This window comes from Plectropomus leopardus, chromosome 14 (assembly GCF_008729295.1).
Source record: "Plectropomus leopardus isolate mb chromosome 14, YSFRI_Pleo_2.0, whole genome shotgun sequence".
NCBI classification, from domain to species: Eukaryota; Metazoa; Chordata; class Actinopteri; order Perciformes; family Serranidae; genus Plectropomus; species Plectropomus leopardus.
This window is the reverse complement of record NC_056476.1, coordinates 29175162-29190540: the sequence shown is the minus strand read 5'-3', so window position 1 is coordinate 29190540 and position 15379 is coordinate 29175162. Positions and strand designations below refer to the sequence as shown.

General features: G+C 40.8%; 1 protein-coding gene across 1 annotated transcript in view; it reads left to right on the top strand.

Moving 5' to 3' along the window:
* The first annotated feature begins 1008 nt into the window (after positions 1–1008).
* gabrb1 (gamma-aminobutyric acid type A receptor subunit beta1) overlaps positions 1009–15379 on the top strand; it is a 62355-nt gene continuing 47984 nt past the window's right edge. The window contains exons 1-3 of the mRNA XM_042500743.1: positions 1009–1088; positions 1167–1258; positions 1337–1404. Coding sequence (XP_042356677.1) covers positions 1009–1088; positions 1167–1258; positions 1337–1404 — 240 coding nt within the window. The remainder of the gene's footprint in view (positions 1089–1166; positions 1259–1336; positions 1405–15379) is intronic.

Below are 15379 nucleotides of genomic sequence, written 5' to 3'. Positions count from 1 at the left end.
AAGAGTTGTGGGGTTCTTGAGGGAGCTGTGGCAGTGCAGGTGAGTTGATGATCAGAGTTCAGGAAATCTTCCAGTGTCAGGAGTTCTGAGGAGGCTGCAGTGGTCCTTCAGGGGTTAACTGAGAACTTTAGAGATGTTTCCAGGAGTGACCCTGGGGAATCATTTTATTCGTTCATTGAAACTGTCATGAAAATAACAAAAATTAGATACCACAATGACAATAACCATGCTGACAGCTATAAGTGTGTGAGCTATGAGTTCTGACGGGTTAAACAGTTCTTCTCCATTCCCTTCACGCCCTGCAGCCTGGAGCAGAAGCCATTTCAGCTCCCGCACACCGGATCTTATCTCCTCTCTCATCAGCTAGTCGTGCGTCGCATTTTTTAATGCATTTTCTGGGATTTTTAAAAAAAACAATTAATTAAGTTGGTGTGCAGCCCGTGACGCGAGGTGAATGGGATCCGCTTCGAAAAAACTGCGCAGCTCTCCTCAGACGTGCTTGTGTTGCATGACGCTCTCTCTCTCTCTCTCTCTCTCTCTCTCTCTCTCTAAAGGTGACCGGGCAGCCGCGCTCGCTGCTCATTATTTAACGTCTTCAAATTGAGCGGCAGCGGGAAGAAGGCGAGCTTGGCGCACCGCTGCGCCGCCTCTACTGGAAAAAAAAAAAAAAAAAAAAACTGCCGGAGGGTGCTCTGTCTCTGTGTGTGTGTGTGTGTGTGTGTGTGTGCGTGCGTATGTTGACATACAGAGCTGGGAGAATGTATGTGCCGCTTCATGCGCCAACTCTTCACGTGAAGTCTCCACACCTATAGGCTGTTTTTTTTTTTGTTTGTTTGTTTTTTTCTCTCTCTTCCACCATCGCGGCTCCATTTTCATCCAAATTGGTCTCACCTTGCCGCTGACGCTTGGATGTTGATAAAACGACGCGCATGCGTTGCTCTTGGAATAATTGTGCAGCCTAAGTTGCATCCGTGAGATCTTGTGTCAAAGTCTGGATCGGAGTTAGTGATGTGGACTACTCTGGAGCGCGGATGCTGGGGGGTCTGCTGCTTGTCCCTGCTGGCGACTGTAGTCTGCGGGGCGCAAAGGTGAGATCTGATCATAACAGCACGTGCAGCTGGGGGCTTTAACGTGTCCTTATGTGAATTTTAACGTTCTGTCCACAGCGCCAATGAGCCCAGCAACATGTCATACGTGAAAGCCACCGTGGACAAGCTGCTGAAGGGCTATGACATCCGTCTGCGGCCTGATTTTGGAGGTAAGAGCTTCATGGAGCCAACATGTGACGCGCGGACTGGGGTCTGATGCGCACTAATGTTCCGCTGTCATGTTTCAGGCGCCCCCGTGGACGTTGGCATGAGCATAGACATCGCCAGCATTGACATGGTGTCTGAAGTCAACATGGTAAGTTTTTTTTTTTTTTTTTTTTTTTTACCTCCATCCTTCCCCGATGCGGTATGAGATCCACGTGACAGTTTGTCGGGCGAGTTTTGTGCAGCGCAGGAGGAGAAATCCGTGTCAGTCCGGTTCGCCTCTTTACTTGGTGCAGCGCCGCTCCTGAAGCAAACTAAAAAGACCCCCCCTCCCTCCCTCCCTCGCTTTCTCCCTTCCTCCTCCCCCTCCTCCTCCTCCGCTCCCCTTTTCAGCACCATGGAGAGATCCGCAATGTGTCAAAGCCCATCCGTATGCATCAAGTAGCCCACTTCCCCGCGGTGTCACAACCGGCGAGGGCTTCGAATTAAAAAAGGCACAGAGAGAGACAGACATGGAGAATGAGATGAGATGAGAGAGGCTGGTTAGTGATTCCACGCACGCATCTGCGGCCGCAGCATGCGTGGAGAAGCCCGGTGTTAGAGAAGCCCGGCTATATAGCGGCAGAGAGGGAGGAGGGTATGGACATCAGGCAGAAGAATAAGACGTCTGTGTGCATGCTTTGGCCATTTTTTGGCCTCAGTGCAGTAATTACATAACGGCTGTCAGTGAGTCAACAGGAGGAAGGAGGCCCAGAAAAGCAGAGTGTCTGCAGAATATGATTTGACCACTTAATACAGAGCACAATGCAGCGCTGCCAAGGTGTCCAGGGAATACACACCGACTGTGTTTTATTGCACAACCAACTGTGTGAGGTCGGCCAGACATAACATATGCAGCTATTAACACATGAGCATTGAAACTGCTGCTGCCTCACTGCAGCTTTACAGTCTGTGTTTTGTTGCTGCCTTTACCAGAAGTCTTTTACTGGATCCTTCTTTGTAAAACTGAGGTATAGCTGGTGTTATTTTTATAGTTTTTCAAATAATATCGACAAATCCAGTGGTGATACCTGGCAGCCATACCTGAGTACAGATATCTCAGCAGAAAATGACTTTGGTAGAAGTTAGAGTCACCTATAGAATATAACTTGAGTAAAAGTCTTAAAGTATCTGATATTTACTGTGTTTAAGTATCAAAAGTAACTTTATGATATTAAATGTATTTAACACATGGAGATAATGAGCATGTAAACTGCTGCTGTTTTACTGCAGCATTACAGTCTCTGTTTTGCCTTTATCTTAAGTCCCTGCACCTTCTTTGTGAAACAGAGATGTACCTGGTGTTGTTTTGTTTTTTTTTTGTTTTTTTCATATAGTGACAAATCCAGTGGTGGATGATACCTGACAGCCACAACTGAGTAAACGTACAGATATCTTAGCACTATATTATTTTGGTAGAAGTTAAATACACCTATTAGAATATTACATGAGTAAAAGTCTGAAAGTGTCTGATATTTTCTATACTTAAGAATCAAAAAATAATTTTATGATATTTAACATAGAGATAATGAGCATGTCAACTGCTGCTGCTTTACTGCAGCTTTACAGTCTCTGTTTTGCTGCTGGCTTTACCATAAATTGGTCATTGGATCCAGGTATACTGCACCTTCTTTGTGAAGCAGAGATATAGCTGGTGTTATTTGAATATTTTTCTTATGTCAGCAGATCCAGTGGTGATGATACCTGACAGCCATATCTCAGTACAGATATCTTATCAGAAAATGACTTTGGTAGAAGTTAGTGTCACCTTTTAGAGTGTTACATGAGTAAAAGTCTTAAAGAATCTGATATTGATTATATTGAAGTATCAAAAGTAATTTTATGATATTAAATGTACTTAACACATAGAGATAATCAGCATGTAAATGCTGCTGCTTTACTGCAGCGATACAGTCTCTGTTTTGTTACCGTCTTTTTGTTAAGATGCTTCTTTGATCCAGGTGTACTGCACCTTTTTCTTGCGAAACAGATACAGCTTGTGTTATTTTTATGTTTTTCGTGTGTCAACAAATCCAGTGGTGATTGATACCTGACAGCCATATCTCAGTATAGATATCTCAGCAGAAAAGTTAAAGTACCTATTCGAATATTCCTTGAGTAAAAGTCTCAAAGAATTTGATATTTCTATACCTAAGAATCAAAAGTAATTGTCTGATATTAAACACATGGGGATAATGAGAATGCCAACTGCTGCTGATTTACTGCAGCTATACACTCTTTGTTTTGTTGCTGCCTTTACCATAAGTCCCTTATTCAGTTCATGTATACTGCACCTTTTTTAGTGAAACAGAGATATTGTATAGCTGGTGTTTTTAATTTACTTATGTCAACAAATCCAGTTGTAGATGATATCTGACAGCAATACCTGTGAAAAGACCCAACCAACACGTGGGTTTGTCTCTCAATACTCTTTGATGTTGACAGGAAGGAAAAATCTGTCTATTACCGAAGACAAGCATTTTTTAAAAACAGCTCACAAATACATAGTCTCACTTTATAAAAAGCTTCACCAATTTCCTAAAAAAGCAACAGTAAAATGATACTGAAGCAGAATTTGGAATTGAATTTACATTGAATTTGGGGAGAAAACTTTGTTTATCTTGCATGCCTCCACAGCGAACAGAGAATCCGAAAAAGTGCAAACATTCTTCATGAATTGAAATAAACGGGGTCCACATTTAACAACAGCAAAACTATTTCAAAACACTTGTTTACAAACTCACACAAACTGGCATTGTATAATCCGAGTCTCATTTATACAGTCGTGTGCTCAGTTCCTCCCAAACACATTCATTTTCACTAGAACATCACAATTTATTAGTTAGGATTCATAATGGCACGCTACTTGGATGCTGAAGTGTTTTAAATGTTAACATTATATTGAAAATGCGTGTGTTTGGGAAGTACTGAGAATACAACTGTATAAATGAAACTTGGATTATACTGCAGCAGTTGTGTGAGAGTTTGCAAATGGATGTTTTGATATATTTTTACTGCTGTTAAACATAGACTCCATTTACTTGAATTCATGAATAATTTTTAGCCCTTTTGGATTCTCCGTTCACTGAGAAGGCACGCAAGAAAAACAAAGTTTTCCTCATAAATTCTACATAACACACATAATACAAATGGTCTTTTTGAAGTTGAAGTATTTCTTTAATATATCTGTCTTTTCCCACACGGATGCATTAGAGTGGCAGTCATTGTTGTTGTACTTATTGTTGTTGTCCTTGTTTTAATGTGATGTCATATATGCTTGACCAATCACAATGGACAGCACTGCCAGCAACCTTTGAAAGTATCTGGATTTAGTAACAGCCTGAGCAATGCCTAAATATAGTTTCCTAGGAACTTGTCCTCACAGAAGAAGCAAAGTGCCAGAAACAAAGGAAGAACTTGTGAGAGTGGAAGCATGTGATGACTGAGACCAGTGCTGGGATATGAAGGATCTTTTGTCATTGGCTTATCTTTCTTGCAACTCACATTCAAATACATTCATGTTCAGCATTGTAATAACTTTTGCTGAGTTGGAGTCATTCAGTTGTCTTTCAGCCTGAAACTGTAATGTGTCATTTTGTCTCAGAGGCTAGGCTGAGAGGCTAACTACTGTTCAGTATATGTAAATTGAGAGAGTGTGCTCTCATTCTGAACTCATGAAATAGCGCCGCTCTGTCAGTGCTTTCGGCATACGCATGTGACGCCAAAAGCCAGCCTCCACATCCAACTGGGACGTGGCTGGATGGTGTCAGATGAGAACGCGCTCGGACAGAAGTGGTGGCATTGTTATGATGCGCTGGTGGATGGCTGGAGGGCACAGAACCGTTGCGTGCGCATGACATGTTGAAGGACAGAGTCAGGTAATAATGCTGCCAGTAACCATGTAATATAAGAACTGTGAGTGTGCCTATAGGACGGGTGGGGAGGTGGATGAGTACCACAAACAATTGACTTTCATGCAGGAGTCCGCAATTTGCTTTCTGTGTTGATGTGTGTGTTTTTTCCCTACATTTCACCATGTGCTCCTTTTGCCTAATCCTACCATCATGACCGTCAAGTTCGTTACCATGTTCTCCTGTTGTGTAAACATAATGACGTGCTGCTTCATCCCACCATGTGCATTTGTTGACATCACTGTAATGGCATCCCGGGGCGTAAACAGCTGACGCAGAAGGACACCTAAAACGTCATAGGTAGATGCAGAGGTCACTGACAAAGCGACACCATGTGACCAGTTGATTGAGAACATGTTGATTTGGACCAGTATGTTGCATGATGGCTCTTTCCTTGTAAACTATGAAGCCTTACACAGGCTAACCACAGCAACTACAACTGTGGTCATATTTGATTTATGAACAAAATTAAACTTTTGGATCTTTGTTCTATCTTGTGACAACATTATCTGGTTTGATCTTCCATTGTAGAGAAAGCAGGGTGTAAAAATTGCAGTAACTACAAAATCCAACCAAAACCTTTGGCAAACTGCAGTAGATATAGATACTGCATTGTGGACAGTTTTTCTCAGCTTCACTGTCAGTGTAGTTACTGCAGTTAGCCTTCGTAGGGCAGCATGGATGTGAGGGGATTGTGTTTATGGACTTATTGCTGTGCTGTGATTGTGAGCCGTGGTTATGAATTGTTTAGCAGCTTGAATTGGGGCTGTCAAAGGTACTGGTGGGAAATGGATGGAGCCCAGTGCCCAGTTCTGATTGGACCGTGTCTTTCTGGGTCACTGATTGGACCGGGGTGTCCTGCCTGATTATGCATCTCAGTGAAAACAAGGATGGGGAGGGCGTGTTATTGCTCCATTTGATGGAAGCTTCTGGCATGAGATGCCACTTGAGCGGGAGCCAAGTTAAACCAGAAGGCTGAATGGTTTTATGACACATGGGACGCATTGATTCAATGTAGAAATCTTACTTTGTGGCTTTAGAAAAGTGAGAATTTCTTTTTAAAAAGTGTGTGTTTCAGCTCCCCCTTTTCTCTTCACTTCTGTGGAGCAGATATTGTAGATAGACCCAATCAGTCTAAATTAAATCTCAGTGCCAGGGGGAAATCTTTTACACACAGAAAGTGACAAATTGAATCTTAAGAGTGAAAAATGATGCTGAAACAGCAATGACTGACTGCTCTGTACAGGGAAACCTTAACTCATCGACATCATATTCTCTGCTTCTTCATCACCTTTGGTGGGAAAGCAGTGGTTGTCAGAATACAGGGCATATACTGCCTGGTGTGCAGGTCCACTGCAGATCATCAGGGCGGAATAAAGCTGAAAAGACAATAGATTTTGACTCATCAAACATGTAGCTACAATATTAAAGCTGCACTAAGCAGTATTTATTTATATTAGCAAATGATCAGATGACTATGTGTAATATGCATTGTGTAATTTATAATGACAAACTCACAGAGAATTAACTATTGCAGCTCTTTCATTTTTATTTATTTTTTTTAATTCAGTCTCACGGCTCTCACACCAGCCTCTAGTCCAGCAGCTGTAATTAGCAAAAAAGCTGTGATAAACCCTGTGTGCACAACCTGCTCAGAAGCATACAACAGACACAGATACAGACCAGCTGGTCAACATTTCTGAGCACATATTTAACTTTATCGTAACAATAGTTCATTAAACGTTATTGTAACAATACTTCATTTAACTTTATTGTAACAATACTTTTCTTAACTTTGTTGTAACAGTTCGTCATTTAAGTTTACAATAACAGTTCTTATTTAACCTTAATTTAACAGTACTTATTTAACTTCACTACAACAATACTTATTTAACTTTACTATAACAGTATTCATTTAACTTTACTAACTTTACTAACTTTACTGTAAATGTAGTTCATTTATTAGGTCTGCATTTTAGTAGTCTACAGTAGTTAAGAGGATTTAAAAATACCATATATTGTGTGTCGCAATTTGGGTTTAAAATCTTGCATAATTATTTTTAAGCCATATTAACCAGTCCTATATTGCAAAACTCAAGATTGGTTTTGGTCTCAAGATCAGTCTCAATAACACTTTTTGAGGGTCTTGGTCTATTGTCTCATGCTCAGACAAAGTCAGAATTCAGAATTTTATTTCAAGACTGGTTAAGATCACAATTGGGGAATATCACTTAACTGCAGTACATTGTGGGATTTATTTGTCACCATCATTACTGTGATTGGATGTGTAACTCCCTTCCTCAAATGCAACAATAACATCACTCATTTTTGATGAGAAGTTTTTGTTAGTTTTATCCCATCTCTCATGATATCTCATACACACATATATATAGTATGGTCATTAGAGAGGTGAATGAATAGGGATCTTTTTGTTTTTCTGAAGGTGTTTGTATGGGAATGTGGATCTTTGAGATCAGTTTGAGAACTGCCCATAGTTTGCATGTTACACATTTTATCCTAAGCGTGTCAGGCAGTGTGGGACTTGCACTGATCTTGTCTCGGTCTTGATACACTCTAGTCTTGGTTGTGACTTGGTCTTGGTTTAAGTGGTCTTGACGACAACACAAAGTCTCTCTTAAGATTTGAATAGAAATGTTTTTTCAGACACAAAATGACATGTGAGGTATGAGATGGACAAACTGTTGGCATGGAAGAAAAGACAAACTGATGATGCTAACATATCAGACAAATCAGTCTAATGGTTCTCAAAATCACTGTCTATATAGAAGTTTTTACACAACTGAAATAGACGGATTATTAGGAACATTTCAGGTGCCCTCGCTTTAAGTTTTAGCTTCAAACAAAGTAGTCTCATCTGGATAAACGGTTGGTTTATTTATAACCTGCCTGATCATCTGACTGCTTATGCTTTTAGCCCCCTCAGACTGTGGTGTCGTGATGTCACCGATCTCAGCAAATTAACTTCATGAGTACAATAACATCATAGAAATGATGGGCAAAACTACAAAAATAAGACCCAAGTTGCAATATACCAGGAGGCATTATGCACAGAGAGCGATGATTGTGAGTTGGTATTTAAAGCGCAATGCAGAAATCAGCTGACAGATTCTCCCCGAGTCCCTCTTTAATAGCCGATCCTCTCAGTTTCTGCTTTGTCCGTCACTTCTCTTGAAGCTTCAAGCCACCATTTCTCAGTCTCCTCTCATCTGTTAGGATGCACCACAATTTCCTTCACACTTCCCCACTGTGTTGGGGTGGTGCACTTAATTGTTCTCACCTCTGATGGGAGAAAATGTTTTGCCATCACCATCACACCATCACACAATCACTGCATCTCATTAAGAGCTTTGATTCTCTGCTCAAACTCAATTTGGCCTGACACAAATTTCTCAAAATTCCACCCAGGTTTAAATGGTTAGATTTTGTGGTGTGATCTATGTATGGAGGTAGGCCCTATATGTTGCCTTTTGGCTATATTATGTTCATATTTAGTTGATTTTACATTTTTCAGTCGCGCCCCCAAAATGTTGCCATTGTACATTTCTGCAAACTCTGGATACATTATATTTAAACATAATTATGTAGCAGATACTTTGAAACTTTACTTTTCAATGTGTGGTTAGGTTTAGGCACAATAACTTCTTGGTTATGGTTAGGTAAAGATAGTTTTTTTCTTAAAATCCTCAGTGTAGGGGGCACAGTCCCCACTGGTGTGCAGCTTAGCAGGCATTGCATGTAGGTGTCACACCAGCCATCACCCCACCCAGCTCCCAATAACAAAGTCAGCTCATAGACCAGATCACTTTAGAAAATGAAATGATACATATATGTATCATTTATAATATATATATATATATATATTATGACCGGATATATATATATATATATATTATATATATATATTATGACCGGGCTTTTTAAATTTGTGCTTTGTTTGTTCACTGGTCCCTTTATTTTTCAGTTGAGTAGGTATTCTTTGTACTGCAAGCAAAAGATGTTACCAGCAACTATTGCAGATTTGCAGTGTTTTTTTATTTTTCAAAATGTCAATAAAACACAATTGCTAGATGATTATGTTTCCACTGAGTGATGTCCTGTGACTTCTCCTCAGGTGATAACATTGCAACAAACATGGTGATGGATGTTCAAAACATTAGCAGCTTTATTTCTATTGCAGCCACCACACTAGCTGTCATTATTTACAATCCAAGGCCACATAGGCGTGTTATGAAGCAATGATGGAAAGACAAGCACATTAAACGTGGAAGCAGCCACATATGAGGGATTCTGGGTGGTGATAGTCCCCGACGATTTCAGAGGAATTGTGGATTCAAAACTTCCGGATGATCCACTCAACTTTTATGTGATGCAATAACAGCTCTTGTAGCTCCTGCTGCAGGGAGCCAGTTCCTGCTGACAAGCACATAGCCATAGCATCATGTGACCTGGAAAAAAAGTGTTTCCATTGCTGTTTGGTGAAATATGTCTTTTTCAAATCACCTGAACTATCACCTTTTTTGCGATAAATGGGAGTTTTTGTTTTTTTTTTAAGGAAATGCAGGCTGGTCCACTAGATTTCTTTTCAAGGTTTCTTTTCCTTTGGCAGTGGATCTCATAATCGTTTTTTTAAGCTTTTTTTAGCTATCTTGAACTCTGATAGCTGAATGAGCTTAAGTGATGTCACCAAGGCTGCCCAGAAACATAGAGAAGAGAACCAAACTTATCTCAGCCAAAATTTAAAATATGCCAGTGGATGCCAAAAGTAAATGTGGCTGCTACAGCTGGACACACAGATCACTGGCAGGAAGTGAGCTGAGGGTTATACTGCTTTATGACTAATACAGGGACACAAGGCTGAACACTGTAAATGCAATGAAGGTTCACTTACAAAGGATGTTCCATCGAATGAAAGCCTCTTTCTCTCACGTTTGAATAGAATATATGAAGCATTATATTTCTGCATGGCCCACAGGCCTGAAGGCATCTCATCCAGCGCAGCCATTACTTTGTGCCCAGCAGTCTCCATCAGCCCTCTGCAGTCAGCAGGGAGCACAATAATCCAGCTGCACTGATGCTAAATTAGAGCTGTACCATAAGGTCTGACAGGTCAACTAATTTCATACTAATTCAAAAGGTCAACATTAGAGAACAACAGTGCTACAACCATCATAAAGGTTTACCTGCCTGACATTACTTAAGCATATGTTCACACCTCCCAGTTTTAGCAGCAGTTCACTGTCGCCTCACAGAAAGATGGTTCTCCCTGTGTCACTGTGGGTTTGCTCCCAGTCTAAAGACACACATGCTAATGGTTGATTTGAAATTGCTTGCAGTTGTGATTGTGAATGGTTGTCCATCTCATTGACTGATTCTTCAGCCCATTCTCATTCTGAAGTTGTCAAATACCACCACTGTGTCAGTGATTCCAGTGTAAGATACTGACTCCAAAAGCCACCTTTCACGGAGGTTTGATACACTGTCGGGCAGTGTCACTTTGTAATGTGGAATGTGAAATATTTTGAGGTGGTATATTTCAACGGTGCATTTTTTGCACTTAACAAAATGTTACAATTTTGTTTCCACAGTGTATTTGAGAAATATCTCAGGAGCTGAGCTGGAAATTGTGCCATATGCATGAACAGAGCAAAATTATCAAAAAATAAAGAATGTAAAGTGCATAAAATGCGCCAAAGGGTTAACAGAAGTTACCATTGTTAGGGTTAGGAATAGAAACATGGTAATAACTCAAGTTCACTGGGTTTCACTTGGTCCCACACAACTGTTCTGGGGGAATGTTTTTTGTGACCCATTCACTCACCCAGCATGCTTTTTTATGTTGACTACTTATTTTTTTACTCCCGTCAGTGCATTGGTCACATGTTTGCAACCGTCCTTGATTACGTCGGTCATATACATATTGTGGCGCATTACTTTTCGCAAGTATACATTTGCACAGTGCATGAGAACAGCCTGACCAACCTAACTTATTCCTGCGAATGCTGGGTTTGTTTATTTATGGACAAAGAGCCAGGTGGAAGAAGCGTCCTCCCTCAGATTTTCCGGAGGACATTTCTCATGTCACAGTGTTACAAATCAAGCGACCTTGTCCCTGACATTGACGTGAAGCCGGCAGACAGGGCCTGTATGCTTGTGAAGCTCTACTGAACTTGGCAGTTAGTGAACAGATTACAGGGAGATTTCAGATCATTGTCAGGACCGTACTGGCCTTAGTCATCAGACATGCTGTGCTGTCAGAAGCAAGAGCAGCTGGTGAGTTAAAGCGACAGTGATGCGACATGAGGTTTCGCTGCTCGCTCGCCGAGGTCCGACTCCTTCTCTCAGCATGCAGACTGATCAGCTGTGGCACTGTTTCTGCCCGGGTGATGCACAGCGCTCTCTGCAAAAAGGACCACGGCGTGTATTCATGCCTAGATATACGTTTTATTTGTCCCGCGGATGTCAATGGCGATCCCAGCATTCCCTGCAAATACAAGGGGGACTCTGCAGAGGATGTGACACAGCTCATCTAGACAGATATTACAAATGGTTTTCTTTGAATAGTATTCTGAAATCCATGTGTTGGGCCATCATGTTCTCATCCCCAGTCGTCACATATTGCTGCTTTGTCAGCGGACTTCTGCGTCTACATATTACGGTGCAAGCCCACTATATGCGACCAATTCGCCTCAATTCACCGCTGCCCTGCCCCACTGTTCACCTGTATCCATCTGCAATCTTCAACCCCCTTCCCCTCGACCTTCAGGCACCCTTGCTCCTTATATTATGTTGTTACCAGCAGCATTTCAACCTGACAGCGTATCATATTGCCATATGGTGCCATGTTCTCAGCTGATGCCACCCGTCTGCATGTCATGCTGCTGCAGCACGTACCGTCCAGCCAACCAGTAGAATATCATATAATAACACCACAAAAGTTTCTGTCCAGCCATGTTATAAACTGACGTACCATACCACAGCAGAAGGTGGCTTTTGGTGTCAGTATCTTACGCCAAAATTCCTAACATGGCGGCGGTATATGAAGACTTTCTGCAGGTAGTGTTATTTTCTTTAATTTGTCAGCTGCACAAAATGGACTATTTTTTGGCAATCTCACTGTAAGTAGTAATTTTTTGCAATACATTGTGGTCCCAGCTGAATAAATGAAGAGAACAATCTTGAGATGCTGTAAGTACAGCAGAACAAGAGGGCAGGAGTCAAAGTTTTTTTTTTAATTCTTTTAATTTTTTTTAATGATGGTTATGCTGAATGTTTTTGAGCAGCGACAAGATTTAGAATAATTCCAGACCTGGATTTTATATTTGTGCAAATTAACTAACCATATCATTGTCACTTTACCTTGCATTTCTTTTCTGTTCTGCTCTGTTCAGTTCTGTCTTTTTTTTTTTTTTACACCACTTATTACTTTTTTTTAACTTCATCTATTCTAACTGCTGTCTTTGTGCTGCTGCAACAATCAAGTTTCCAGCAACCAAATCAGAAGTGTCTTTACTGGCCAACTATGAGTACATATATAAGGACTCTGACTCTGCTTTCTGCTGCTGTAAATGTACAGACACAAAATAAAATGAATTAGTAAACAGCAGGACAATAGTGCAAAGGGTGCTGAACAGATATGAAATGATTCATCTAACAACTTGCTTTATGTACATGATGTGGGTGGATATGACAATATAGGGTGCATAGATTTGTTTTTGACAGGGATGAAATGTACGTGTTAGAAAACAGTGTGAAAAGAAATCTGTAACAAGAACAGTAGATGATTATTTCAGGGTTACTTAACAAGAATTGCTCCTGACATTATGTTAAACATCTTTTTAGTACTTCAGACTGGTCTTGGTCTAAAGATTGGTCTCAAGACCAATTTTTAAGAACTTGGTCTCATCTCTGACTCGATATTTACTCTTCTCAGTCTTAGACAGAGGACTCAGGATTTAATTTTAAGACTAGTCAAGCCCACTTCTACAGGGACATCACTAAACTGTACAAAACAGGAATGTGGAGTAACAATGTTTAAGATGAGTCTAGCTTCTTAGCGACTGTTTGTATTTGCTCAAAGAAAACAATGGTAAGCTCTCATTTAAAAAAATCATCTCTGCAATGCCTTTTGATTATTTCAGTATATCAAGACATTTCTCATGGTTCACGTGGTCTTGACTCGGTTTCAACCCCTCAAAATCTTGGAGCCCAATCCCAATATGACCCTTGCCCCCACCACTTAGCCCTTACCTCTCTGTTTTATGTGTTCATGTCTAGGGGTAGGGAGTCTCGATTCTTGTTGGAATAGGTGGGTAGGATGAAAGGTTGAGGCCCTCTAAACAGAAGTTTTTAAGGGGTGCGATTAAAAGTAAGGGTTATGAGCAATAATTATCAAGATAACTGAGACAAGTTTACAGCACGGCAGAAGGGGTTTCCAGCCATTAGGTGAAAACAACCCCACTAAAAATAGAATAGTCTTTTCTTTGCATTTATCCAAAAAAATCCACGTTCATGTGATAACATTATGAAAATGAGTCTCATGCGAAAACGCTGTAGTATGCATGCCAGGCCAGTAGTTGGTGGTATAACTTTGTAATGAAACACAATAGAAGAACAGCATGTGACATCACTGTTCTCACAGGATCCCTGCATTGCCAGTTTACACAGCCGCAGAAGGGGGGGCATTTTCAGAAGATTACACTCTGGAAGCCGGTTTCAAAAGTTTGCATTTCCAGACCCCAAAACACCGTTGTTGTGTGAACTAAAGGCCAAACCTCAGCAAAAGTTTAAAGTTTCATGCAAGAACTGTTGCTGTGTACAAAGCCCCATCCATGCTCGGGGGCTACCGGGCATCATGTGACAGTGTATTTGTTTTTCCTCAGGTGCTGTGAGGGTAGGGTTGCCACCTTCTGGGTGGAAAAATAAAGGACACCTCGTTGCCCCAGTGCAGAGTTTGTGTTTGTGTTTTTTTATGCATACATGTAAAGGCCTTGGCTACTCTCAACTTGAAAAGGAAATAAAGAGTACACGAGAAGAAATAGTTGCATCATTTCGATAAAAATATCAGATTGTAGACTGTCAAAATACTATGTGGTATATTTGAAAGACATAAGACAGGGTATGGATATGTAGGAATCGTGAAGTTAAACCTTTGAAGACCTATTTTAAGACACTTTCCATGGCCTACATTCTAAGACCATGCTGCGACTTCACTGTCTTGTGTGAAATATAACTTGAAGGTGCCATCATAAACTTACTTGGGTTAACCTAAATAATCACTGAGCCTATGTGTGATGGATGGATTTTAATTAAGCTTACATTTAAGCCATCATTTCCCTGTTCATGATCTTTTTTATTTTATTCAGCATTTTGCAGCAATTTGAAAAGTCTGTTTAAATGTGAGAGCTGTTAATTAATTGTCAATAATCTGTCCGATGTTCTATGATGATGATGATTGTGGTGTCACCTTGAAGATGGTTTAACAATTGGCTTTAAAGCCCAACGCTCCTTCTGGGGCCTTGCAGGTATCACAGCATGATTGTTACAAAATAGTGCCCCATCTTAAAAGTTTCTAGTGATGTTAATATCACATTCTCTATTCCTCTATTTAAGTTCAACATGAGGGAGCATTCAGGAACTGCGTGTTCTACTGTACTTTGCATGGTGGTAAAGAGAACAAATATCAGGTCACTCCACCTTTGTGACTTTGGCCTTTTCCACGCCAGATGGGGTTCAGTCTCTTTCTGTCTGCAGCTCTTCATTGCCCACATCCAGGACTGCAGCCTTTCTGTAGCTGAACTCCAACAGTCTGAGTTGTGTTTTGTTGCTGATGAGGAAAAGTAGATTTGTTATCATGGCAACCACAATGAATCGCTCTGACTCAGCGTGGCAGCGTACTTCTTTGTTAATCCTTGAGTATGTCTGCATGAACTCTTGAGTGCTGTGTGCTTTAATGACACATCTCCTGATAGACAACACCGTCCCCAAGGCTCTAGAAAGCTTGCCGCTGCCAACATCAATCAATAGCATCAGCACACAAGCAATAAACAGCTCATCAGCTGTTAATGAAAATGTGCACATTGCCTTCAGTCCCATCAACAACTGTCTGTGCATTCCACTGACAGCCAGCTAATAAGATCACATAGTAGTCCATGGATC